The sequence below is a fragment of the Jaculus jaculus genome, chromosome 18, assembly GCF_020740685.1.
Source record: "Jaculus jaculus isolate mJacJac1 chromosome 18, mJacJac1.mat.Y.cur, whole genome shotgun sequence".
Taxonomy (NCBI): Eukaryota; Metazoa; Chordata; class Mammalia; order Rodentia; family Dipodidae; genus Jaculus; species Jaculus jaculus.
Window position 1 is genome coordinate 20702065 of NC_059119.1, and position 27614 is coordinate 20729678.

At 50.1% G+C, this 27614-nt stretch overlaps 1 protein-coding gene across 4 annotated transcripts; it reads left to right on the forward strand.

Annotated features, from left to right (window-relative positions):
• The first annotated feature begins 2046 nt into the window (after positions 1 to 2046).
• Prxl2a (peroxiredoxin like 2A) lies at positions 2047 to 26238 on the forward strand. 4 transcript variants are annotated; one of them, XM_045137102.1, is made up of 6 exons: positions 2047 to 2125; positions 11838 to 12000; positions 14124 to 14215; positions 20666 to 20806; positions 21434 to 21598; positions 25489 to 26238. In XM_045137102.1, the coding sequence occupies exons 2-6, from the start codon at positions 11856 to 11858 to the stop codon at positions 25600 to 25602; spliced, it is 657 nt and encodes a 218-aa protein (XP_044993037.1). In that variant the 5' UTR covers positions 2047 to 2125; positions 11838 to 11855; the 3' UTR covers positions 25603 to 26238. The 4 variants fall into 4 exon arrangements, with proteins under 4 accessions (XP_044993037.1, XP_044993038.1, XP_044993036.1 ...); XM_045137103.1 differs by lacking the exon at positions 2047 to 2125 and adding an exon at positions 2486 to 2606; XM_045137101.1 differs by lacking the exon at positions 2047 to 2125 and adding an exon at positions 7326 to 7463.
• The last annotated feature ends 1376 nt before the right edge of the window (positions 26239 to 27614 follow it).

Genomic DNA, 27614 nt, shown 5'->3' on the forward strand with positions numbered 1-27614 from the left:
CCCTCCAATCAGCTGCCTCTTGCCGGGTTCTTTATCCCAGAAACAAGAAGGCAACTGCAACAGCAGGTGTGAGAAAGGTCCTCTTCGAATAGAGGAACTTTCTACAAGAACGTTCCCCACAGTACCAAGTTATATCATGTATTTTCTGGTCTCTCAGCTAGATGCCTGCTCTGGCAAACAAAATAAAACAACTGTTGCCCTCAGGCTGATGGCCACTCTCACTTTCCAGTTTAGATCTCTCTTGCAAAACCTCTCGGGTACATCTGGATGCTATTTCTGGGCCAGGTTCTAGGGTCCAACAGTGAAGCGAAAAAGTTCAGAGTCTGGTCAAGAGACCCCTTGTTGCCATAAATTTACATGGAATAAAAGTAAACATATAGTCAGAGTGGCAAAAATCATGAAAGCCTTTGGACCTTGTACACCAGGAGGTGCTTCTAAGTGAAAGGGGGTGGGAATGCTGTTCAGAGGACGATCTCTCTCTGTCCACTGTGCTGACAACCTGCTTTGTTAATAGTTGTTTGTTTGTTTGTTTTGCTTTTTAAGGTACAGTCTCACTCTAGCCCAGGCTGACCTGGAATTCATGATGTAGTCTCAAGGTAGCCTTGAACTCACAGCTATCCTCCTACCTCTGCCTCCCTAGTGCTGGGATTAAAGGTGTGTGCCACAATGCCCGACCTGATCTCATTTTCTTTTTTTTTTCTTTAAGATTTTATTTTTATTAAAGACAGAGAGAGGGAGAGAAAGTGAGAGAGAGAGACAGAGAAAGAGAATGGGCATGCCAGGGACTCTAGCCACTGCAAAAGAACTCAAGATGCATGTGTCACCTTGTGCAGCTGGCTTACGTGGGACCTGGAGAATCAAACCTGGGTCCTTAGGCTTCACAGGCAAGTGCCTTAACCACTAAGCCATGTCTCCAGCCCCTGATCTCATTTTCTTAAACTGATTTTTAGCTCTTCTATTATGATCTCTGAAACTATGATCTACTATCTATGTACTTATATATTTTTTTAAATATTTAAAAATATTTTATTTATTTATTTATTTGAGAGGGAAACAAAGGAAGAGAAAGAGAGAGAATGGGCATGCTGGGGCCTCCTGTCAATGCAAATGAACTTCAGATGAACATGCTGCTTGTGTATCTGGCTTATACGGGTCCTGAGTAATTGAACCTGGGTCCTTTGGCTTTGCAGGGGGGGAAGGGGAAGGGGGAGGGGGGAGGGGGGAGAGGGGGAGGGGGGAGAGGGAGAGAGGAAGAGGGAGGGAGGGAGAGGGGGAGGGAGGGAGGAAGGGAGAGAGAAAGAAAATGAGTGTCAGGGACTTCTGCCGATGCAAATGAACTCCAGATGCACATGCCACCTTGCGCATCTCTGCCTTTACCATCACTCCAGCTCCCCCAAAGTATTTTTTTTTTTTTAAATCAAGCTACTCAAAGAACAAGCTGAGAACTAGAAGGTGACCATCCGGGGGCTACCCAACAGGTACTTCTGGATCAGATCAGAACTGAGCCCTCCAAGTGCACGTCAGGGGCCTGTGTCCAGTCACTGGCCGAGGAGTGGACAAAGGGACCCCAGGAGCACGCGCCTGAGGACCACCAAAGTTGAAAAGCACCGCGGCGGGCTGGAGAGAGATGGCTTCACGGTCAAGGCACTTGCCTGCAAAGCCGAAAGGACCCAGGTTCAATTAATTCCCCAGCACCCAAGTAGGCCAGATGCGCAAGGTGGCACATGCATCTGGAGCTCGTTTGCAGCGACTACAGCGTGCCCATTCTCTCTATGTACCTGCCTTTTTCTGCTTGCAAATAAGCAAAAAGTTTATATATATATATATATATATATATACACACACACACACACACACACACACACACACACACACACACACACACACACACACACTCACGCAGCTGCTGGTGACCGCGGGGGCGGGGCGGGGCGGTCACGTGGGAGCGTCGCGGCGGAGCTGCGCAGGCGCAGGGCCGCCCCGGGCCCCATGCTGCAGGCTCGGCTCCGGGGCGCCCGGGTTCCGGCGGGGAGAGGGCCGCGGCGCGGGCGGGAGGGAGGCGTCTGCGGCGGCGCAGCTCTGCGAGGCCCGTGACGTCGGCGGAGGCGGGGCTCGGCGGGCGCAGGTGAGGACCGCGGCCGGGCGAGTGGAGGAGACGCGGGCGGGCGGGCGGGCGGCGCAGCGTCGGGGCCGGGACCGTGCCGCGCCCGCGCGCAGCCGCTTTGGAGCCGCGCGAGCGGCGGCGCCCGCTGGGGACCCCGGAGTCCCCCGTCCCGGCCTCGCAGTGGGACTGTTTCGCGCCCTTCTTTCTGTGCGCGGCTCGCCGGGGTGGGCTGCGGGTGTGGGTGGGGGGGCGGTCAGGTCCCTCCGAGAGCTTGCATTGCGGCGTGTGCCCTGGGAAGGCGCGGATCCTAGCTTGCTTTATTCCCAGAGGCACCTGTGCCCACCCTGTCTTCCTCAGGGATGACGAGCCTCGTAAAATCGGGCAAAGGGAGAGTAGGCAGTGGTGGCGCACGGGTCTCCTTTTCCCTGCACTCGGGAGGCCTCTGAGGTTGGAGGATCGCCATGAGTTCGAGGCCACCCTGAGACTACATGGTGAATTCCAGGTCAGCCTGAAGCTAAAGTGAGACCCTACCTCGAAAAACCAAATATATATATATATAACAAATATATTAAAATAAAATAATATAAAATATACATAATCGGGAAGATCCCAAGTATAAATTCCAACACACAGCTAAGGTGTAGCCCCGCGTCCCCTGGCTTGGTTGTCCTGGGGCCTTCAGGTGAAGGCTCGGAGTTACCCTTGAGTGAGGCTCATGTGGCAGTCTCTGCCCCAGAGAAGCCAGCCTCACCTCTCAGTTCAGCGGCCTTTGCACACAGAGCCTGGCGAGCAGTGCCCTTTGCCTCCCCTGGCACTGCCAGTGCAGGAGGCCTATGGAGCTGGCGCAAGGATAGCCTGAAGTGCATGCCCTGGAGAGGGAGGGCAGACACCAGCCGGGGCGCCATCCGCGTCTAGAACTTCCACCTGGGTGGCAGGCTTGCAGGGACCGGACTGGAGGGGCTCAGCTAGTGTTCGGTGTCTGCTGCTCAGCGTGACGCCTGCCCTCGTGGAGTAAGGGGATGTGAGCCCCGCAAAGAGAAGGATAATGTGAAGCCAGCTGTGGTGGCACATGCCTGGAATCCCAGCACTCGGCAAGCTGGGGCAGGAGGATGTCACGTTCAAAGCCAGCCTGGGCTAAAAACCAAAACCAGAAAACGATGTCCCTTGATTCTCTAGTGTGCTGCTGTGTTTCCTATGGTTCTAGTTCAACATTCCCTATGACTGTCCATCCAAATGCCCTCCCCCGTTTTTTTTTTTTTTGAGATAAGGTCTTGCTAGATAGACAGGCTGGTTTAGAACTCACCATCCTCCGGCGTCAGCCTGCTGGGATTACAGGTGTGTACTGCCACGACCAGCTAAAAATGCCCTTGTTTATCAGAAGACCCTAAGAATAGGATAGGTTGGCCTGTTGGGGGTCAGGATGACAGCTTACGATTTGGTTCCTAGAGCCCGTTTTCTTTTGTAGCACCACCCTTACCTGCCGTGTTCATATCACTTGAAACAGTGGGTGAGTTTTGAGCCTGCAGATGAGGGGCCAGATGGCCAGGTCATTTAAGGGCTCTGTAGCTCCAGGATCAGAGGAAAGGATGTTCCTAAGCCCCACACCCCACACCCCTTTGCCCTCAGCTGGGCCCGTTTCCCAGGAGCTGATTTGTAGTCATCTACTGTGCCTCTGCTTCCAAATTCTGACTCTAGCCAGGGCGGAGCAAGTGGGTGACAGCTCCCTGCAAGTGGGCAGGGTCCGCGCGTGGGTGCGATGCTGTGTCCTTTAGCTCACTGCTTCATCGCACTGCTACGCTGGTGTGTCCAAGCCTTCTCTTTGACATCTAGAGTTCATGGGGCCTTGTGACGGTGGGTAGGAAAAGCGCAGACCAGCTTCTCAGCGGAGAACGGGCAGTGCGATCCTGCAGGAAATGTTTGGCGCTGGTCTTTGAGCCTCCTGCCAAAGATGGGGCCGGGAGGGGCTGGGGTGCTGTCTAGGCAACATGCCTTACTCTGCAGCAGAGTCTTCTTTCCAGCTTGCTTGAGGCCGCTGATCAAGTTTCAGGACCCGCAGGGCTCCTTTTCCATCGTTCACAACCTCTGTAATGACTTAGCCTTCGAGGCCTAGTCCGAGGCAGGCTGCTTAGGACCTTGAGCGTCCAGCACCGGTTAAACAGTCTGGACTGGCCGTTGGGAGACCTAAACCTGAGTCCCAATATAGCCACAGACCCCTTTCTCACCCTTAGGACTTTATTTTTTTATTTTAATTTTTATTAGCTTTTTCCATGATTATAAAAAAAATACCATGGTAATTCCCTCCCACCCCCCACTTTCCCCTTTGAAATTCCATTCTCCATCATATTACCTCCCCATCACAATCATTGTACTTACATATATACAATATCAACCTATTAAGTACCCTCCTCCCTTCCTTTCTCTTCCCTTTATGTCTCCTTTTTAACTTATTGGCCTCTGCTACTAAGTATTTTCATTTTCACACAGAAGCCCAATCAGGACTTTATTTTTATTTTTACTTTTATTAATTTATTTGAGAGAGAGAGAGAAAGAGAGAGAATGGGCACGCCAGGGTCTCCAAGCACTGTAAACAAACTCCAGACGCATGCCCCACCTTGTGGACCTGGTTTACGTGGGTCCTGGGGAATCAAACTTGGGTCCTTTGGCTTTGCAGGCAAACGCCTGAACTGTTAAGGCCATCTCTCCAGCTCAAACCTTATGACTTTAGACTAGCCAGACCCTTCCTCATTTACTTGATATGGGGGAGGGGTGAGCTAGAGCTTTGAGGGCTAAGATGGGGAGAGAGGAGAGCTGAGATTGGGAGACTGGGGAAGCATCCTTCCAGCCTGCTTCTGGGGCCAGAGGCGAAGCCAAGAGGCCCACATGACTCTTCTTTTGTTTCCTCTTACTTTTCTTTCTGGTTTTCTCTCTGTCTGCCTCAGGCCAGCTCCTAAGGAGGGAGGGTTCCCTGGGTGAGGCTGGGCAGGCCAGGTGTTCCCTTGATGCTTAGAATCTGATGCTGCCTCTACTTGTTTCAGACATGAGTTAACCCACCCGGCGCTGCCGCTTAATTTTATTAAGACTTTATCAGTGCTTTCCCAGAGGCAGCTCCTTGGCCAGGCAGGGACTCATGTCAGAGAAGAGTGCTCACGCAAGCAGCATGGCTTTCTGGAAGTCAGATCCTTGTAGCTGCAGTCATGGGGTGGATGTCAGTACTGGGACAGCCTCACATAAATAGCGAGTCCCTTCCTCTGTCTCTTGATTTTTTTTTTTGTTTATTTTTATTTATTTATTTGAGAGCGACAGACAGAGAAAGAGGCAGAGAGAGAGAATGGGCACTCCAGGGCCTCCAGCCACTCCAGATGCATGCGCCCCTTTGTGCATCTGGCTTACGTGGGTCCTGGGGAACTGAGCCTCGAACCGGGGTCCTTAGGCTTCACAGGCAAGCGCTTAACCACTAAGCCATCTCTCCAGCCCTCCTCTGTCTCTTGAGATAAGAAAGCCAGGCTCAGCTGATGTCAGATTGCCTAGCCACTCAGCTGCAGAGCTGGGGCCCAACATAAGGTCACTTATGCCCCAAGCTCTGGTGTTTTCTCTAACATCAGCCCATCATCATTGTCCCAAATTCCCTTCCGTACCGAGCTGACATCGGGGTGGCTGTCAGTTCCAACTCTGCCCTAGCTTAAGTTTAAGGAGTAAGATTCAAATCCCTTTATTAGATATTTAATGCCTGCTCATTTCAAGATCCACATCAAATGCTGAAGATGCAGGGAAGAACCCCCGCCTCACAGTATGCCTCTGTAGTGAGGAGACAAATATGCAACTCAAATGCATGGAAGTCCATTTGCACAGTGTGCAAAGATGCATATGTGTGTTTGCACATGTGTGTACACTATTACCAAAACTGAGAAAGTGCCCGGTGTGGTGGTGCACGCCTTTAATCCCAGCACTCAGGAGATAGAGGTAGGAGGATCACTGGTGTGTTCAAGGCCAGCCTGAGACTACCTAATGAATTGCAGGTCAGCCTGGGCTACAGTGAGACCCTACCTTGAAAAAAAAAAAAAACGGAGGGGCGGGGCGGGGGACAGGCTGGAGTGATGGCTTAGTGGTTAAGGTGCTTCCCTGTGAAGCCTAAGGACTCAGGTTCAATTCCCCACTACCCATGTAAGCCAGATGCATAAAGTGGCTCATGTGTCTGGAATTTGTTTGCAGTGGCTAGAGGACCTGGTGTGCCCATTCTCTTTCTCTGATTGAAAATAATTTTTTAAAATATTTTTTAAAAAAATCCAATATGAGGGCTGGAGAGATGGCTTAGTGGTTAAGTGCTAGCCTGTGAAGCCTAAGGACCCCGGTTCGAGGCTCGATTTCCCAGGACCCACATAAGCCAGATGTACAAGGTGGCACATGTGTCTGGAGTTCGTTTGCAGCAGCTGGAGTCCCTGGAGCGCCCATTCTCTCTCTGCTACTTTCTCTGCCTGTCACTCCCAAATAAATAAAAAATAAAAAATATTTAAAAACCCAATATAAAACTTTAAGTTAGAAACAGGAATGGGGTGGCTTAGCAGTTAGCGCACTTGCCTGCAAAGCCAAAGGACCAAGGTTCAATTCCCCAGGACCCACATAAGCCAGATGCACAAAGTAGACCCTGCATCTGGAGTTTGTTTGCAGTGGCCGGAGGCCCTGGCATGCCATTCTCCCTTCCTTCCTTCCTCTCTCTCTGCCTCTTTCTCTCTCTTTCAAATAAATAAATAAAAATAAAATATTATAAAGCAAAGCTAACAGGAATGGGGACTTGGAAAGCAATATTCAGGTGGTAGGTGAAGTAAGGTCATCCAGGAAGTGTGTGGGTGTTGAGAGAAAGCCATTGAGGTACAGGGAAAGAGAATGGAGGTGATGACTAGACAGTGGGTAAGGGTCCTTGGTGGGCCAGCTGGCTTTGTGGGAGTGGGGTGAGGAATGGGTGAGAGAGCAGAAGCCATGGAGAAAGGACCTCTTCCCCTCTGGTGCTGTCTGTGTGACACCTAGCCTGTGTTAAGGGTTCCACACCCCATCTGTGCCCTCAGCAGAAGGGAGTCTAGTCTGCTGGCACTTAAGAAATGTTACAGACTGCATGACTGCAAGTGACTCAAAACTTTGCTCAGTGTTTTTGAAGGGCTAGGGGCCCTTGGCCGCTGTCCACTGATATTTTCTAGAGATTAACCATTGGCAGCCAAGGAAGGCCAGTCCTGCGTGTGGAGTGGCTGAGCTTAGGGGCAAAGCCCCACCTCCAGTCTTCCCCGCCCCGTGCCTGCTCACCCTGACTGCTCACTCTGGGATCTGGCTGCTTTTGTCAGCAGAAGCCGGGGTGTGGACGCTGCAGATGGTGAGTTCTGTTCCCAGGATGGACCTGCTGGAGGATCTGTGCGGGGAGGGGAGGCACCTGGTGCAAAGAGGTGGGCTCAGAGCAGGAGAGTGGGCAGGTGGCCATGGCAAGGAGGGCCACTGATGACCGGGGCTCCGCCGTGAGCCACTGCTGAGGGCATCAGAGGATGTCCTTGGAACCTCAGGAGCCTTGTCACCTCCCTCACTCTGGAGTTGAGAAAATGGGCCTGGGGAAGGAGGATGGCAGTAGCCTGGCTTGGGGAGCCCACCTGGGCCCCCACCACACACTCCCAGTCCCCTCCAGACCAGAGCTGCCACAGCGGGTGCGTTCTTATCCTGTTTCACGGTGTGTGGGGAGGGAGGCTCAGATAAGACTCTCCTGGGGACTGCGGGACTGTGGCAGGCAGGTGGGGGCTGCCTCTTCCGTAAACAACCCTGTGGAGAGGCTGACTCTCTCCTTAAAGGAAGGGGACCAAAGGGAGGAAAGAGAAAGGACATCTGGTGTATGGTAAATTTCCTTTAGTGCAGACATGGTGGGACTGCATTTGATGACTTAAAAAAATAATAAGTGGTTTCTCTCTCTCTTTTTTTTTTTTTCTTCTAATTCTCCTTAAGACAAAAGGGAACATGGCCTTGACCTCCACCAAACCACTTCTGAATGTATGACAGCAGAAAGAGTGTAGGCTTTGAAGTCCTGTTCCTACTGACCCCGGGCCAGATGGCAATACTGCCTGCTAGCTCTGTGACACCAGAGCAGTTACTGAATTTCTAGAAGCCCCAGTGTTGGCTGCTGCATCCAGGAGAGGCTCGGCCTCACAACTGCTGATGGAATGGACTTAAGCTCTGTATGTCAAGTGACAGGAAGTTCATGGTCACTAGCTTCCCTGTTTCTCTGGTTAGGGGTCTTGGAGGCCCATGTGGCAATGCACGGTCTGTCCAGGTGTTAAAGTGCCTCTCCCTCTCCTCCTGTATAGATGGAAATAACGGACTCAGGCTCTGCTGAGGCTGAAAGGCCAGGAGAGATAGTTGTTTTGAGCAATGGGAACTTGGCACGGCCTGGAAATTTGTTCCCAGGTGTCACTTTTCACTAGTATCACTGGCACCAGGGCCACCTGGTAGAGGCCCCCTGAGAGCAGCATGCCATGTTCATGGAGGCCTGCCTCTCACCAGTACTGCGGAAAAGGCCCAGTGGCTCAGCTTGGTGCCACACAGAGGGGTGACCCTGAACATAAATCCTAGATCATAGCCGGGGGTCGGGGAAAAGGCGAAGGGTAAGGAAGAGAAAACAGCACTCCTGAAGTGGCTCTGAAGCTTGGATCTTGTACCCCCACCCTTAGGCTCGAGGTAGGAAAATGAGAACCTTTGGGACAAGTGAATTTGCCTTTTCTGGGTACCTCGGCACCGTCATTTGCCCCCCTTCCTTGCCCAATCAGTCTATGCCTCTCCTGGTGTTGTGTGAGGTCTCTTCTGGAGAGAAGATAGCAAGAAAGTGTTTGCTTCCCCGGGCAGGGCACCCCCAGTAGACTAAAGGCCAATTCCACCCGAATCCACCTGGTGAACCGATGAGTTTATTGGGCTTCCGTACAGAGCCTGGGCGAGCGGTTACTCCCAGGAGTGTGGAGACCCTGCTGCAGCCGAGTCACTGAAAGGTCTCATCCCAACATAGATGATGACCGCTCCTTTAGAGCTGCATAGATGGAGCTCCCGAGCCCTGTCCCTTGATTGTCCCCCCCATGCTCCGTCACCCCCCCACCACCACAAGACATCCATGCATCATCATGTACAGCTGCCATAGGGGGCATCTGAGAGTTCAGGTGAGGGTCTGTGGCCCTCCCCACCTCCCTTCTGTGGGGGAATGTTAACAGGCCCTCTCATGAGTCTAGGGTCTCTTGTGAGTGGTCCCAGCTGCTTCTGGTAAAGATAGCAACAGTTGGTTTTCCACCTCCCCAACCTCTCACCCCCCTGCTCAGAACAGCTCACGACACCGAGTTCAGTCATTCCTAGCCAGGCCACACTCCCACGCTGGGACCTGTGTCCCACGCCAGCTCCAGAAGCACCTCCCCCAGCCTTTTGTGCTTCTGTGGCTGCCCAGACTGGCACCGGTCCCCATGTTACCGTAGCCTACGTGTGCACACTTTGCCAAGCTGCCTCACCGTCTTACCTGCCTTTTTGGTTGCTGGTGCACGGAGCCTGTCTTTCCTAGAGGATGGCGTGTGTCAGATGAGGCTCTCCCAACCTGCCGTTTAGCCAGCAGGCCAGTGCTAAATCAATGCTTGGAAATAAACAGTGAGTTGAATTCTTCTGGCTGTGCTCACTAGGCAAGCGCGCTACACGCTTGTCGTTGGAGGGTCGGAGCCTGTTTGCCTGCAATGCAGTCAGCGGTGTTGGAAGGGATGTGCGGTCCCCGGCCCTCTTGAATGCACTGCCGTGTGCCAGGAGCCCATCTGTAGAGCACATGCAAGCTGGCCTGGGCATTCTGACGCAGAAGCGTCCACGTACCTGAGAGCACACGGCACCACCCGTGCACCGTACCCAGAGCCTTTGCTCGAATGCATGAAGGTGCGCACGTTGTCCCCGGCCTCGCGTGTGGAGTCGCCAGTTCACAGCAGGTGGCCAAGAGCTGTGACTTTCCTCCTTATTGTTCAGTGAACTATAAGCCGGTAATATGTAACTTTGCCCACATGAAAGAATTGAAAGCAGGCCTGTGGAGATTCGTCAGTCTTCCTCATTTCAGCACTCGTTTGTGGTGACCCCATTGACCACAGCTCACATTTTGTGGAGTGTGGCTAAGAGTCTCCCCTGCCAGCTGGAGCCCTTCACCCGAGCGGTCCTCACGCCTCCGGAGGCCCACAGTGGCCTCCTCTTCTTCCTCTTCCAGCCCTTATTTTACATCTGACTTTGAAATAGGGCCTCACTAAGTTACCTAGGCTGGCTTTGAACTCATGATCCACTTGCCTTGTCCCCTCAAGTAGCAAGGATCACAGGCCTAAACCACAAGGTCTGGATTGCCATTTCTTTCATAAAGCAAAACCGAGTTTCCTAGGCAGACCTCAGCGCTAGTCTGGCTTCCCCGCTCTTTCCCAAAGTCCCAACCACTGGTTACACCTCCTCCCTCGCAGCCCCCTCCCTCTGAAGTGACATGGATTTCTGGACCTTTGCTTGATCTTTGGAGAAATCCCCTCAGGTCAAATCCTGATGAGGGAGAGTTGAATTTAAGGTTAGGGTGGATTTCTCCCACCCCAGAGCTGTCCCAGTGAGGAAGGCACCAAGAAACACGAGAGCCTCAGGTGGCCTGGAAGCCAGATGGAAACAAACCCATGTTGTAGGTGGTTGTCCGGGGAAGGCAGGCTCGATGGGTTCCTGACTGCTGTTACGGGAATGGACTGCTTCCGGAATTTGTTACCCCGAGGCACAAGGATTCCCAGCTGGAGGGAGCCTTTCCCGTGAAGCCGTGATGCCCCCAGCTAGGAACAAGGCTGGAATTGGGCCAGATTTCCTGGTGTCCGCTGCAGTCAAGAGTCCCCTCCCCGTGGCGAGGCACCTTTGGCCCAGCTTCCTCTGACACCACTCGTTGCTCCTTCTGTCGCAATATAAACCTGACTCCCTTCCACTCAGCAGACATCAATGCAGCTCTGTTCACAAGAGGAAAGTTCCCCCCGCCCCTTAGATATTGGTGTTTGACGGTGGCCATCTGTAGGTGACAGGCTTTTGGAGAATATCTGCTTTCTTGTGAGCTGTGGGTTTTATATATTGCCTCTATTTAAATTGTTTTCTTTGTTTTGTTCTTAACAGGAGCTTGTTTCATTTCTACACTGAGTAAAGAAAGCTATTCTCAGCTGGGGGGAATTTACTGAGATAGCCTGCCTATTCTGAGTGAGGCCCTGCTGGGTACTGGCGGGACTTCCATGAATAGAATGTGGCCTTTGTTTCTGTCTGGGAGATTCTTAAACTAAAGAGGAAAGAAGAAAGGGTAACAACACCCGCTATCCTCTGATCAGAGTGAGAAAGCAGTCCCTACCTAGGGTGGTGTTCTCTGGGTTACCCGCCACTCAGCTGTGAAATAGAACCAGGCCTTGGTCAGGAGCGCTGGAGGGAAGGTGGCACCGTGAAGCAGAGCTGTCATCTCTCTGTCTTCACCCCTGACGCTCTAGTGAGCTCCTGGGGGCACTGCGAGCCGTGTGCCTGTGCTGTCCCCAGGCTCTGATGATGGACCCCAGACAGGCTGCTAAGCAGTCCTACCGAGCCCGCGTGTGACGCTGCAGGCCTTGCCCCACCCCGGGCCTGCCAGAGCCTTCCAGGCGGCCGCGCTCCAGGCTGTCCGTGGGAACAGTAACATCTTCCTTCCTCTCAATCTCCAGAAATGTCTTTTCTCCAGGACCCAAGTTTCTTCACCATGGGGATGTGGTCCATTGGTGCCGGAGCCGTGGGTGCCGCCGCCTTGGCACTGCTCCTGGCCAACACAGACATGTTTCTGTCCAAGCCTCAGAAAGCCGCCCTCGAGTACCTGGAAGACACAGACCTGAAAACACTGGAGAAAGGTGAGAAGTGACCGCGATGGTCTCAGTACTTTTTCCAAGGTGCTTCACATTTTATTTTCTTCCTAAGCTTGCTCTATGCTTTATTGAAAAGACAACATTAGAGAAAACTTAATAACATTCTTAAAATTACTGGTAGTTCTCTTACCCTAACACATTCTTTACATTGGTGTATTCCTTTCCACGCGAACATATCGTTACATAGATGTGACCTTGGTATTAGTTTCTATTTGCTCTTTTACTGATCAAAGTCATCTTTCAGCCACGTATGGTGGCGCATGCCTTTACTCCCAGCAGTCAGGAGGCTGAGGTAAGAGGATCACGGTGAGTTCAAGGCCACCTTGAGACTACATAGTGAATGCCAGATCAGCCTGGGTTAGAGTTGAGACCCTACCTCAAAAAACAAAAGAAAACAAAAAATTCATGTTTCATTCCATTACTGTGTCTCTAAGTGAAATGACAAACTGCTCCTTCATAGGTAGTAATAATACTAAGCCGTCACATAGTCAGCCAGCCCTATCAGAGAGTATTCTGGGGAACCCAAGGCTTAGGGGATCTCCACAGCAGCACAGGGCCTGGTAAGGATTGGCACAGGCCAGTGGGACTGTGGGGTGCTGCTGACCCCTCACGGTCAGCCCCTGTTTGTGATGGAGCTGCAAGGCCCCTGGAGGCTCCTGCGGCCACACTTTAGAACACTGCCTCCCCTCAGCCCATCTGGGGCCTTCGTGGGTCGTTATGGGTAGTTGTGAGTCTGTCCTAACCACGGCAGCTCTACCCTTTACATTGTGCTCTCTGGATTAGCTCGAGGCTCGGTGGCATTAATGGTGCCCAGCTTTGGTGGGTGTTTGCTTCGTAAACACTGGGGCAGCTGAGTGTCTCAGAGGGAGGCTCTTATGTGCCCAGTAGGCCATCTTAGTGAGGTGCTTGGCTCAGCCAGCACTTCTCAGGGCTGCTCTGCCCCTCCCCTCCTTGGTGCACACTGCCCCCTGCAGCGACATGGATGCTCCTAAGGAATTCAGTGACAGGGCAGGAGGGATGGTTTGGCCGTTAAGGCATTTGCCTGCAAAGCCAAAGGACCCTGTTTCATTTCCCTAGGACTCACATAAGCCGGATGCTCAAGGGGGTACATGCATCTGGAGTTCGTTTGCAGTGGCTAGAGGCCCTGGTGCACTCATTCTCTCTCTCTTTCTATCGCTCTCCCTCTCAAGTAAATAAATAAAATACATTAAAAAATAGTTTTACAGAAATGCAGTGATAAAGTGACATACACCCTGAGCCCTTACTAAGTGCTTCACATTGCCTTGATGGACACCTGCCACCTTATTCTGTTCATGGGCTAGGGTGATGGCTCAGCAGGTGCTTGCTTGCAAAGCCTGATGGCCTGTGTTCAATTCCCCAGTACCTACCTAAAGCCAGATGCGCAAAGTGACACATGCATCTGAAGTTTGTTTGCAGCAGCAAGAGACCCCGGCATACACATATAATTTCATTCTCTCCCCTTGCAAATAAGTAAATTAAAAAAAAAAAAACAGCTGGGTGTTGTGGCGTTCACCTTTAAGAAACGTATTTAAGCTGGGCATGGTGGCACACCCCTCTAATCCCAATACTTGGGAGGCAGAGGTAGGTGGATGGCTGTGAATTTGAGGCCACCCTAAGACTACATAGTGAATTCCAGGTTAGCCTGGGCCAGATCAAGACCCTACCTCAAAAAAAAAAAAAAAGCATATTTACTTTAATCTAATTTTCTTTTGTTTATTTAATTCCTTTAAATGTGCTTTTAAGAATTTTTTTTTTTTTTTGTCAAAGTATAAGATGTTCTCAGTTTGGGCCCTACAGTATTTTACAGATTGCTGTTTTGGCAGAAACACTGCAGTTTATAGTGCTCAGGTTGAAGGTAACTTTTCTTGGGGAAGGGCCTTTGGAGTGTGCATGAGCATTCTAAAACTGCACTAGCTTTCCCCAAGAAGCCGAGCCTTCCCTGCCTGTACTTCCTTTCCCGTGTGGGAAGGGCTCATCCTGGTTCCCTCCTGCTCCTGGTTCTGACCTTGGCTTGGCTCTGTGTAGTTCAGGAGTTGGGGCTGCGCCAGGCCAGAGTTGAGATCTTGACTTTATTCCTTCTCTCTCAGAACCAAGGACTTTCAAGGCAAAGGAGCTATGGGAAAAGAATGGAGCTGTGATCATGGCCGTGCGGAGGCCGGGCTGCTTTCTCTGTCGCGCGGTGAGTCTCTCAGTAGGACCTGAAACAGATCCTGACGGGAGGGTTGGAGCATTTCCATCCAGGACCAAGGACTTACAGGTGCCCTAGAGTCTGGTCAGCACTGGGTTGCTCTCTGTTATCTGCTGTATGCATTTGTTCTGGCATCCTTTTCTCTTTCTTAAAAATATTTTATTTAGCCAGGTGTGGTAGCGCATGCCTTTAAATCTAGCACTAGGGAGGCAGAGGTAGGAGGATCGCTGTGAGCTCGAGGCCATCCTGAGACTACAGAGTGAATTCCAGGTCAGCCTGGACTAGAGTGAGACTCTACTTTGAAAAACCAAAAAAAAAAAAATTATTTATTTGAGAGAGATAAAGAGGCAGATGGAGAAAGAGAGAAAATGGGCACACTAGAGCCTCTAGCCACTTTAAATGAACTCCAGATGCATGCACCACCTTGTGCATATGGCCTGTGTATACTGGGGAATAGAACCTGGGTTTTTAGGCTTCGCAGGAAAGCACTTTAACCACTAGGCAATCTCTCCAGCCCCTGTTCTTAGTTTTTGTTTATTTATTTGACAGCTCCATGCATTTATATAATGTCTCATCATATTTACTCCCATTACTCTCTTTGTTCCATTCTCACTAAACCTCTTCCTCTTCCCAACTTACCCTACTTTTATTTCATGTGTTTTTGGGAGGATGTGACCCAGTGAGTTTAATGAGGGTTGTTTCCATGATGGTGGGCAGAAGGTTATTTACCAGAGCATAGGCAATACACCACTGGCTGCACTGCTGAAGAAAATAGGTCCTCCTCACCCAGCCCCCATTAATTTCCAGCAGCTCCTCAGGGAGGGGTAGGACCTTGTGAGCCCCTCCCTCATCCATGACAGAGTGGTGACTAGCCTAATCGTGTGCACGTAACCACGGCTGCTATGAGTTCATGCGTGCAACCCACCCTGTCATGTCCAGAAGACAGTGTTCTGCAACACTCCTCCTCTTCCTGCTGCTGCTACATTCTTTCCACCTCTTTTCTGCCATGTTCCCTGAGGTTTGGAGGGAGCAATGTAGCTTAGCTAGCTAGATAGGATATGGACACGGATATAGGCAGATACTATGTCTTTGTGTATATCTCATTTAGGCTGAGCATTCTGTAGTCACCCTTTGACCCGCTGTGAGTCTCTGCATTAACCACCACCCACGACAAAGAGAAGCTTCTCTGACCAAAGCTGAGGGCAGCGCTAATCTATAGGCGTAGACACAAAGCCTTTGGGAGGCATTTGGCAGCCATGTCTTGTCTATTTCTCAAGACGGTAACATTAACTTCCCTACCAGGGTCTGTGACCTCCCTAGCCATGGTTTGGTCTGGTTTATAGTACTAGGCATATATATATGTGTGTGTGTGTGTGTATGTATATATGTATGTGTATGTATATATATATATATATATATATATATATATATATATATATATATATATATATATGGTCTCCATCCATCCTATGGAGAGATCCTCATATCCAGTCAGAAAGCAGTTGGTTACCCCTGTAACAGCCATGCCCCTTTTGCATCAGTGGGCACATGTTGCCTGCCAGGTCAGTGGTATAGCATGCAGGGTCCAAAGCAGAGTGAGACTGTTGATGTCTTTTCTCTCCTGGCAGCATGCACGGTATTTTCCAGCACTAAAGTCATCCAGCAGGAGGAACGCTTCCGGCTCAGTCTAGTTTGGCTTCTCAGTGTCCCGCAGTCAGAGCATGTGGTTTCTGTAGCAATAGGGTCTTAGCATCTACTTCTGGTGGGCAACCAACAGCAGTGTCCATCGTCTTTATTGTTTTGGGGGTTACCTCAGGGTCTCCCTGACCAGCAGCTCATGGGAAGGCATCCTGTCCCTGGCACTGGTATTTGCATTTAATATTCTTTGACTTCTGCAGTCAGTAACAGCCACCCACACAGGGTATCTGCTCCCGTTCTTAATACCTCTTCTCTTCTCATGGTGAGGTTAAGTAACACCGGTGACTTCTCACGCCTTTTGCCCAGTGTCGCAGCAACTATGTCCCTGCACTGCTGTCCCTTCTAAGTCAGAGTGGGGACAGAAGCCAGTTCTGTGTTTCTAATGTTGCACACAGATGCGAGTTTATTGAAATGTGGATCTGGGGAGCTGCTGAGACCCCATGGTCAGCCCCCATCTGTGATGAATGAACTCAGCACTTTCGAACATGCCTGCCTGCCCCCCCTCAGGACTCACCTGGCGCCCACGGCCATGGTCCCCATACCTCTTCCATCTGTCTCCCTGTGTGCTCTCAGAGTGCCTGACTCAGCAGGGTTCCAATCACTGCTGATGTGGCTGCATTCTCCATAAAAGCTTGGGGAACACTGGGGATCACTTATGGGTTGGCTCCAGGTTGCCCCTTCTGGGAAGCCATTTCAATAGGGAGGAAATATATCCAGGAAGCTGATGGGAACTATTCAATCACAAAATGCTACCAAAATGCTAGATACACTGCCGTGACCTGGGCCCATCTACTCTATAAAGAGGGCCAGAGTGGTTTGGTGGTCTGCCCAGTTGATAGCAGAAACCCCAAGTTCTGAGCTCTCTACTTTGCACAGAGAAAATGGGTTGGAGTTCAGTGCCCTTGAGAAATACCCTACTTCCCAAGTAGATGTCTCGGCCCTGTGGGTTATTATCCTCGTTCTTCTGGCTACCCAGCCAAGCCCTGAGGAGCTTCTCTGTCCCGCTTGTCTCTTTCCTGCTTGCGTGGTGAGGAATTCACGTATGCAGTGGGCCGCACAGGACGCCTGCAGCACGCTTCCAGCAGGACAACTCTTTTATCCCATTGACTCCTCAGCGTTCTCTTGGACATACAGCCTGCTGTTACTGCTCTCATTACAGAGGAGGAGAGAGTGGCACAAAGATTACAACAAGCAAAGCTGCTTGCTGAGGTCTGTTAACTTCCTTTCACCACACAGGGCTTTGACAGCACAATTATTTACGGTGCTGGAGGTCAGAATTCCCAAGTGGAATCTGGTTGCATTTCCCCCTGGAGGCTGTAGCAGGGTTCTGCTTCTTTGCCATTTCCAGCTTCTAGAGGCCACCAAAATTCTTTTTCTTTTAAATGTTTATTATTATTATTATTAGCAAGATGTCTTGTATGGATATATTGCGTGTTGGGTACTCTCTTTTCCCTTGTCCCTGCCCCCCATTCCATTGGAGATGCTCCTTGCTGAGGTTGCAGGTATTCCCCATGGGGGTGGAGTTTATGCATTGTGAGAGCAGTAGTCAGTTATTTTGGAGGGAGGGAATGCCTGTGGGCATGATGTCTTAACCTATAGATCTTACAATCTTTCTGCCCACTCTTCCACAAAATTCCTTGAGCTGTGATGGGTGAGTTTTAAGTCTACTTCAGTGATGAGCTCTGAGGAGCCTCTGGGTCTCTGCTTTGGTAGGTATTGAGTATCCTCAGGGTCTGTCTCCTACACCCTTGGCACTGATTTTCAGGTTCAGCATGGAAGCAGAGCTCTTGCTTGTCTCCCCACTTCCTCTGTGGTTTCAGCTGTGGCTTGGCTGAAGTGCGAGGGATAGCTTATTTCCTCTGGTCTCGCTACCTTCTGAAAAAGAAGAACAGATTCTGTAACAGAGAGTGAAGTCAGCATAGTTTAAATGGGATAAGCATTATTAATTTAGGGAGAATTTGATGTATGTAACCCCTCTTTTAGCCAAAGACTAGTGAAAGCTTGACACTGGAGAGCATAATTTTTGTCTCCATAGGATTAAAATTTCTTTCCTAATTCCAGATATGGGTTCCTTTACACTGAGCAGATCTCTTGGCCAATTGAAAAGCTGTTGGTTACCCACTGAGGCTGTGTGCCACTATTGCATTGGCATATACATCATGTCAGGGTGTCTGCTTCTGTGTAGCTCCGACCTCTGGATGCTCAGACCACCGTTGGCCAATTTTCCCCAGTTGCTCATGTAACGCTTTCCAGAACTAGACAGGCTGTCTGGAGACTGGCTTTCTTCTGAATTCCAGAGGTTCTCTCTGTGCTCTGTGTTAGCAACATATGGTGTCTTCAGCAATAGGGTCTTAGCTTTTGAGGAGGCCACCAATATGCTTTAGTGTTTGACTTTTCTTTCTATTTTTAAATTTAATCTTCATGTGTGTGCATGCGTGCATGTGTGTGTGCGTGTGTGTATGTGTTTGCCCGCATGCACGCACACACATGGAAGACAGGGGACTCTTCCAGGTCTGTCCCCACCTGTCCGCCTCATTCGAGGCAGGGCTCGTCACTGGATTCACACTGTGCTGTTCTTTGCTGCGCTAACCGTGAGCTTCTGGGACATTCTCCAATCTCTGCTTCTCATTTCGCCATCAGTGTGTTGGGATTACACAAGCCCACCCTGGCTTCCAGTGTTTTATGTGGGATCTGGGGATTAAACTCAGATACTCCAGCTTGGGCAGTAAAGGCTTTATCCACTATGCCATCTCTCCGGCTCTCTTTCCACTTTTTTCTTTAAACTCAACATTAGCTGGTCAAGTCATCGCCACATGTACTCTAGGGCACTGGCTTTCTGCTTCTGTCTTCACCTTTAAGGACCCTGGACCTTCTTGCTTGAAAGGCAGCTGATGGGCAGGCTGAGTTTCAGACCTCAGCCTCAGTTCCTCCCCCCACCCGGCCATGTGATGTGGCATAGCATATTCACAGGTCGCAGGCCTTTCGTCCTGGTCACCTCTGGGGATGCTTCATCTTCCTTGCCAGTGGAGGTGGAGTCTAGATTCGGGGCTTTTGATTGCAAATTGGTGATGCTTCCAGACAGCATCATGGAAGCTGTTTTGACTTGACCTGTTGGGGCCAGCAAAACTGAGAAGGTTCCAGGAGCAACGGCTTTCCATAATTGCAACCGATTTCCCTGCGTGCCAGTCTGTGCCCTGGCACTGTGTTTTGTGTATGCTTATGGTATCCAGAAAGGTGGGTGGATGGCAGGCTGAGTTATTTGGAGAAATCCAGGGAGGATTTGTATGACTCAGTTTCCTCTTAATGGCTGTGTGTAGCAGCATACTCTGAGTCAGGAGCCCAGCGAAGGCCATGTGAAGCCTCTCTCTCAGGCGCTCCTGGTCCTCCTCACACTGTAGCCCCTCATCTCTGCTCCAGGGCACAGTTTGCCTCTCACTGAGGCTCTTGATAAGTGTGTTATAATCAGTTCTTCCTCTTCACCTCGCTATCCTTCTCATGTTCTAAAAAAATAACTGCAAAAGCAAACTACAGTTGCCCCATGCACTAGCATGTTTGTGTCAGCGGTGAGCAGGCTGCATTTGAAAGGATTTCCTATTGATTCTTAATTTTTTTAATGCTTATTTATTTGAAGGAGAGGGAGAGGCAGACAGAGAGCGTGGGTGCGCCAGGACCTCCAGCTACTGCAGATGAACTCCAGAAGCATGGAAGCATGTGCTTCTGGCTAATGTGGGCTCCAGGGAATGAAACCTGGGTCCTTTGGCTTCGCAGGCAAGCATCTTAACCTCCGAGTCATCTCTCTAGCCCAGTTCTCTTCTTAAATTGATTTTTAAAATTTTCTTTTTTATTATTTACTTATGTGTACGCATATGTATGCGTATGATATGCGTATGGGCACTTAGGCGCCACAGTGTGTGTGGAGATCAGAGGACAACCTTTGGGCATTTCCCCTCCCTTTCCACCTTCTTTGGAGACAGGGTCTCCTTTGCCCCTGCTGTCTGTGAGCTTTTGGCTTCTCCTGGATCCGCTGTAGGTGCGTTGGGATTAGAACCTCACGCTTCTAGTTTCACATGGCTGCTAAAGTGTGAGTGTAGCAGGCTTGCAAGCAAGAGCCTTCACTTGAGCTGCTGAGCCATCTTCCCTACCTGGAAGGCAAATGGGAATTGAAGTGGCAACACCCAGTGTCAGCAGGCGGGCTTAGCCCAAAGCAGCCACAAGTGGAAGATGAAATGTGTAGGAGGTGGGGTCTGGGGAATCCTTCTAGAACAGGGATCCCTTTCCAGCAGGTTGGTTCTGAGCTGGAAAGGGAGAGAAGGTCACAGCAGGGGAAGGGAGCTCCTTGTACAGAAAAATAGAGGCCATGGCCACGTGGCTTACATGTTTGTGTGTGATGGGCCTTTGGACTAGATTGGCCCAGTGCAGGAGAGAGGCTGGGATATAAGAGGAAAGAAACACTGAGGATGGAGTACATCTTTGGAAATAGCTCCCAGGGCCTGTCTCTCCTTCCCACACCACAAGAAGACAAGACCAGGCTGAGGAGGCCACATAGTACCCTGTCCTGAGACCTTTAGTCCATCTGGGACAGGCACACACTGAGCTACACAGGTCTGACTTGCTTCTGGTGTTTTGTCACCTCTGTTCCTCTGCTTGGTGCCAGCCTTGCTGCAGGCTTGAGGGGGGAAGAGATGGACTACAGATTGTAATGCGCCAGGAGCTTGTGCCCCTGAATCTCCCTGTCTTCCACAGGAAGCCGCAGACTTGTCCTCCCTGAAGCCCAAGTTGGATGAGCTGGGTGTCCCCCTCTATGCTGTGGTGAAGGAACAGGTTGGGACAGAAGTGAAAGACTTCCAGCCCTACTTCAAAGGGGAAGTCTTCCTGGATGAAAAGGTGAGCTTACGGGACCCAGTCTGCTGGAGACGATGCTCAGTTGGGAGAGTTCACCGACCCAGGCAAGGTCGGGTCTGGCACTGGAGACCAGCCTTCCCTTCAGCTGAGGTGGTCTTGAAGGGTTTCCCCAGCCTTCTGGGTGGAGCCTTGCCTGTAGTATGACACAGCAGAGTGAGGTCCCCCCACCGTGCATGTGCAGGCCCTAACAAACTCCCATCCCTTAATTTGTACAGCTCTCTCTCCCTTCTTCAATCTCCCCTGCAGAACGTAACACTCTACAGGTGTAAGAACAGAGGGGAGAGGCACAGTGGCTTCAATCCTTCTCCAGGGTGGCTCGACCTTGAGGCCAGAAGTTGAGCCGCGAGCGAGAGATGTAGCTCAGTTGGTATGGGCAGGGCCCTGGGCTCCCCACAGCGCAAAAGCAAAGTGAATGAAGAGGACAGTTTAAGAAGCTGAAGTGGGCAGAGTTCTGTTTCCCCATGTAGTCCGTGACCCTGGGCAGAGCTGGGTAGTATGTGTTGGGTTGGAGAGAGAACTTGAAGCAGTAGGCTTTGGGGCTTTTTTGCTTCTCTCCTGGGGAAGGAAGGCACCCCAGGCTGCTCACGCGGCATCTTTCTTGCCCCATAGAAAAGGTTCTATGGTCCACAGAAGCGGAAGATGATGTTGATGGGGCTCGTTCGTCTGGGCGTGTGGTACAACTCTTTCCGGGCCTGGAACGGGGGCTTCTCTGGAAACCTGGAAGGCGAAGGCTTCATCCTCGGGGGAGTTTTTGTGATGGGATCAGGAAAACAGGTAAATTCTCAGTGTTCTCAGCAGGCCTGATCAGGGGCTGACAAGGGGAGCATTGTGCTTGGAGTTTCCCAGCCTTCCTTCCTGAAAGCCACTTGGCATGAGAGAGGGCCAGGAGGGCAATCGCCACTGATCACACGGCCCCTCAGGCTTCCCAGTTACAGTTCAAGGCAGTCTGATCGGGCTGTAGACCATGAACTTGAGGCTGAGGGGTAAGCAGCTTTACCAGTGAGCTCAGCCCAGTGTGACCCTGACGAGGCCTGAGCTCACATTTTCTGACTTCAGATTCTGTTTTCTGTCCCCAATCAGAAGTGTCATTTTTACTGTGTTTATGAATTTACTCAATCACCACATTCCTGGCCATTAAAAAAAAAAAAAAAAAGGATGATAGCTGGGTGTGATGGTGCACACCTTTAATCCCAGCACTTGGGAGGAGACATAGGTAGGAGGATCACCGTGAGTTCGAGGCCACTCTGAAACTGAATTCCAGGTCAGCCTGAGCTAGAGTGAGACCTTACCTTAAACCTCAAAAAACCAGAAAAAAAAAAAAAAAGAATGGATGATGAACAGTGAAGAGGGGAAAAGGGATAAGACGCTTCTGATGAGGTGGAGTGGGCTGGGGGAGGGGGGATCCTGGCAGACCATGCTTTTCCTTTGGGGGTCTTGGTATCAGGGCTATGCAGAGAAGGATAACCAACTCTTCTGTGGCCAGGCTGAGGGGAGCTGTGACCGTGGGGTCTCAGAGTCAGTGGAGTGGGTGGGGGAGGCTGAGGAAGGGGATAGGAAAGAGAGACAAAACCTCTGCAGGCTTGTGAGGCAGGCAGGTGCTCCACATTGGACAGTGGGACTGTGGTGACCCCCCCATCACCCCCAGGGAGCCATGGACTAAGAGAGATAGGGCAAGGGGACCTGGAGACTGGGGCTAACCTCTGGCTTGCCTCCGCAGTGGACGTGACATGGGCATATGCAGGAAAATAGGATCCATGTGCATTGTTGAGGTTTGTTACCAATTTGGGAGAGATTAGAATGGGAACAGAAATGCTTGAGTTGTAGGTTTTCTTTCTGATCTCTTCCTTTTATACTTTGATAATCGCTCTTGCTTGTCTGTAGTAGAACTTAGTGTTAAATAGTGTCTGATTTGATCAAAACTTGCTTACTGATTTTCTGATAAATATGTCAAAATTTGTCTTAGTGGTTGCGCTGGAGAGATGGTCCAGCCGTTAAAGGTGCTTGCTTGTAAATCCTGATATAGCCTGGGGCTCTATTCCCCAGTACCCACATAAAGCCAAATGCACAAAGTGGCACATGTATCTGGAGTTAATTTGCAGTGGCAAGAGGCTGTGGCATACCTCTCTTTCTGTCTCTACCCCCTCCCTCCTTACAAATAAAGAAATTATTTGTTTTTAAAGTGTTGGGAGCCAGGCATGGTGGCTCACACCTTTAATCCCAAGCACTCCAGAGGCAGAGGTAGGAGGATTACCATGAGTTCAAGGCAAACCTGAGACTACCTAGTGAATTCCAGGTCAGCTTGAGCTAGAGTGAAACCCTACCTCAAAAAAAAAAAAAAAAAGGGGCTGGAGAGATGGTTTAGCGGTTAAGCGCTCGCCTGTGAAGCCTAAGGACCCCGGTTCGAGGCTCGGTTCCCCAGGTCCCACGTTAGCCAGATGCACAAGGGGGCGCACGCGTCTGGAGTTCGTTTGCAGTGGCTGGAAGCCCTGGCGCGCCCATTCTCTCTCTCTCCCTCTATCTGTCTTTCTCTCTGTGTCTGTCGCTCTCAAATAAATAAATAAAAATTAAAAAAAAAAAAAAAGTGTCAGTGGTCATAGCTGCCTAGGAGTGCCTGCGTTATTTTGGGTGCCCACGTATGCGATCTCGTGTCTTCCTACGGACCAGCCTGGGATGTTAAGTTCGATCGGCCTGAAGGTATGGAACGAGGCAGCCAGAGTTGTGGCTAGCGAGCAGTGGAGTGGAACCGAAGCAGCTCAGCGTGGCCAGCTCCAGAGCTGCAGCCCCACTCAGCCCATGGATTTCTTCAGAAGTGGCCCCTTACCACCCTTTCTAGATACGCCTCGCTTACACCTGGGCAAGCCACTTCCCTAAAAGGCGGCTGCCCCTCTCTTTCCCTCTGGAACCCTGTGGAGCTCCATTGCTCTTCCCACCTCTGCCTCCTGTGCTGGCCTCTAGGGCAGGGTTTGGCCCACCTGCCAGCCCTTTCTTGCCTGGTAATGACTCACCTGGTACTCATGGCCCGGCTGACACATTCCTGGTACGGCTGGGCGTGGTGTTTGTTGGTTCTCCTTGGAGTTCTTGGCGTCCTCCTCCTGGTGGAAGACTGGGCTGGCTGAGCATGAAGATCTGCCTCAGTTTGTTTTATTTTATTTATCATTTGAGGTAGGGTCTCGCTCTAACCCAGGCTAACCTGGAGTTCACTATGTAGTCCCAGGCTGGCTTTGAACTCACAGTGATCCTCCTACCTCTGCCCCTGAGTGCTGGGGTTAAAGGCGTGCGCCACCGTGCCCAGCTCGGTTCTTCTTGAATGGAGAGTTTTTGCAGTTCCAGGATGCCAGGTGCCACTTAGTGTAATTTTTTTTTTTTTTGGTAATAATAAGATGTGCAGCCTTCCTACATTAATTAAATGAATACACAGTGAAGAAAATTCTAAAACAGTAAAATAATGGGAGGTGAGTGGAGCCCTCCTTCCCCTACTACAGACAAGTGCTGGGCAGGGCTGGTGGCTTCGCGCTTCACTTAGTGCACGCCATCCATCTCCCTGGGCTATTTCTTATCCCTCCTTGGCATATTCAGTCTGCCCTGTGCTTTGTTGAGCAAGTAGATATAATTCCCTGACCTCCTTCCCCCTCGACATCACAGAGTGGTGAGAAGATTTTTTTAATTCTTTTTTTTTCTTTTCCCAATTTTTATTAACATTTTCCATGATTATAAAAACTATCCCATGGTAGTACCCTCCCTCCCCCCGACACTTTCCCCTTTGAAATTCCATTCTCCATCATATTACCTCCCCATCTCAATCATTGTACTTACATATATACAATACCAACCTATTAAGTACCCTCCTCCCTTCCTTTCTCTTTCCTTTATAATTCTTCTTTTTTTTTTTTTTTTTTTGAGGTAGGGTCTCACTCTGGTCCAGGCTGACCTGGAATTAACTCCGTCATCTCAGGGTGGCCTTGAACTCATGGCAGTCCTCCTACCTCTGCCTCCCGAGTGCTGGGATTAAAGGCGTGTGCCACCCCACCCGGCTCCCTTTATAATTCTTTATAACAACAGATGTGTTATGGATTTTTCTAAAATTTAAGATGAGTTTCATTTACTGGATTCCCTGATGCTGATTTCAAATTTCTTTATATATATATATGTATTTTTACTACTTTCGGGTAACTTTGGGGTGCCCTACATGTGTGTATGTTTCATGGTATTTGAAATGGAGCTTCACATTTCCTAGGAAGATAAAAGGAAGGAGTGAGCCGCCTCCTCAGATACTCATTTGACACCCATCAAAGTGGCCTCTGAGCTCTACTTCTGGGGTCTTTCTGTGTTTTCATTCTCCTCCCTGCAGCTGAAATGTCTTTTAACCTGCTTCTCTATCTGTACACATCCTGACTATGTACTGTGTTTCATCACGGGGGAAGCTTTTGACACAGCCTTGTTGTAATTAACCTTGCCTGCCTTCCTGTCTCCCTGTGTTTCGATGTGGTCCTGCAGTGCACCTCCCTGGAAGATCGCCCTCTTCAGGGGCAGGCCCCAGGCTTGATTTGAGCCTGGGCTCTCTGCTACCTGAGCTCGAGGTGTGACTGACCGACAGCCTGTGCTCATTGTTTATCCGAGGAACAGCTCAGAGTGAGGACTGATGTTCTCTCTTGTTTTTGCTTTAGGGCATTCTCCTTGAGCATCGAGAAAAAGAATTTGGAGACAAAGTGAACCCACTTTCTGTTCTGGAAGCTGCAAAGAAGGTCAAGCCACAGGTTCAGGCTTCCGAGAGAAACTGATCACATGGAACCCTCCTGGCTCACAGATGGACATGGGCGCTCACAGACCCGCTTGCACTGTAGTCTCACTGGGAATCAGTAATGTGTTTTAATAGTGTCTTCTGTTTAGGCACAGCAAGGCAGATAGGCCCTAAACGAAACTGATAAAAATTGAATGAACTCGTGAGAGTCATTTCAGGAAAGATCTATAAATTTAGGAGGCTTACAGTTAACTTTTGAATCCATGACAAATGCATATGGTGTCTGAGCAATGTTAGCTGGAATTATTTTTATTTTAAAAATCTAAGAAAAGTTGGAGCTAGGGTTCAGATTACTGGCAAAGTGCTTGCTTGCCTAACAAACAGGCCCTGAGTCCCATCCCCAGCATTGCAACACACACACACACACACACACACACACACACACAATGTAAGAAAAGTTCATGATTAGAGAACAAGGCTTTGGTTTATGTGTTTCTGTTAATGACTTGTTATATAATGGCCAAATAATAGGCGAAAGGAATTGATGTGTCATTTGATAGTTTGATAGAGTTGAATTATCAAGTGGAATTTGTTCTGTTGCCTTCCATTCTAAACCCAGAGATTTGTTTTTCAAGAGGCAGTCAGCTCTGGTTCTAATAAAACCCTGCATCAGAAATCACTGGCATACAAGTTATTTTCCTTATCTTCTTTCCTGTTTCTTCCTACCCCGGCTCCCTGAGTGCAAGGGTTACAGACCCAAACCGCCATGCCTAGCTGTGCTTCCAAGAATGAAGACTTATCGTGCTTTGGCTGGAAGTGAAAACCAGTTCTATTCATGGATGGCAGATGAGGGGGGGTTCCAGTGAGAGTCTTGAGAATGGTGTGTTCTGTCAGTCATGTGGTAGTGTTGCTGTCCTCTTGGAGGAACGACCGGGGCATTTAAATTTGGTGGCTGTTTTCACGTGGGTCTCTTAGCCTAATTTGCTAATTCAGAAAGACCTGCACAACTTCATTCATTGATTTGCCAAGTTTGAAATGTTTTTTTTCGAGAGAGAGAGAGAATTGGTGTGCCAGAGCCTCAGCCACTGCAGTTGAATGCTAGACACTTGCATCACCTAGTGGGCATGTACAACCTTGCGCTTTCCTCACCTTTGTGTGTCTGGCTAATGTGGGATCTGGAGAGTAGAACATGGGTCATTAGGCTTTGCTGGCAAGTGCCATAATTGCCAAGCCATCTCTCCAGCCCAAGATTGAATTTTTTTAAACGATTTATTTATTTTATTTATTGAGTGAATCAGTGTGCCAAGGCTTTCAGCAACTGCAAACAAACTCCATATGCATGTGCCTCCTTGTGCATCTGGCTTACGTGGGTCCTGGGGAATCGAACTGGGGTCCTGTGGCTTTACAGGCAAGCACCTTAACCGCTAAGCCATCTCTCCAGCCCAAGATTGAATTTTTAAAGTATAAGGTCAGCAGGGCTCTGCTCCAAGGAGTCTCTACAATTGCTCAAGGAAGAGAGGGTCAGGGATGGAAACCAGAAAGGATGTACTCAGAAAACTAGCTCAGCACAGAGGAATCTGCCCGTTAGGACATCAATAAAGGAGACAGGGTGGAAGTCAAGCTGGGAGAAAAGGTGCAAAATGAACAGGGCAAGAGGCTCAGGACCGAGAACAGACCTGGGTCTCAGGTCAACGACGGATGCATGGAGTGTGCGTGCACAGCCCATGGTGGGCTGGGTTCTGTGGTCCTTGAGGGAATACCCTTCAGGACACAGGGGCAATATGACTTCTATCCACAAAGCTATGGTCCCTGGCCCTCCAGTTACCGATAGGATAGCTGCATTGAGTTCTTTCAGGGGCACAGAAAATACTTGAGCATGAAACAGGTCTCTCTTGAAATTAAAGAGGAACAAAATTCAAGAGTGCATTGCACCAATGAATGCATACACTAACACCTTACTGTGAGCTCATTCACTAGCATTTTTCTCCCGGGTCCTCACATTCTTGTGGTCTTCGTTCCCATGCGTGCCGGCGCTGTGGTGAGAGCACTGGG

Excerpts from the sequence above, each read along its gene's own strand:
- Prxl2a (XM_012948674.2), top strand. The coding sequence starts at position 11,823 with ATGTCTTTTCTCCAGGACCCAAGTTTCTTCACCATGGGGATGTGGTCC. Across the intron at positions 12,001-14,123 it reads CCTGAAAACACTGGAGAAAG|AACCAAGGACTTTCAAGGCA; the intron begins GTGAGAAGTGAC and ends CTTCTCTCTCAG. Across the intron at positions 21,599-25,488 it reads TGATGGGATCAGGAAAACAG|GGCATTCTCCTTGAGCATCG; the intron begins GTAAATTCTCAG and ends TTTTTGCTTTAG.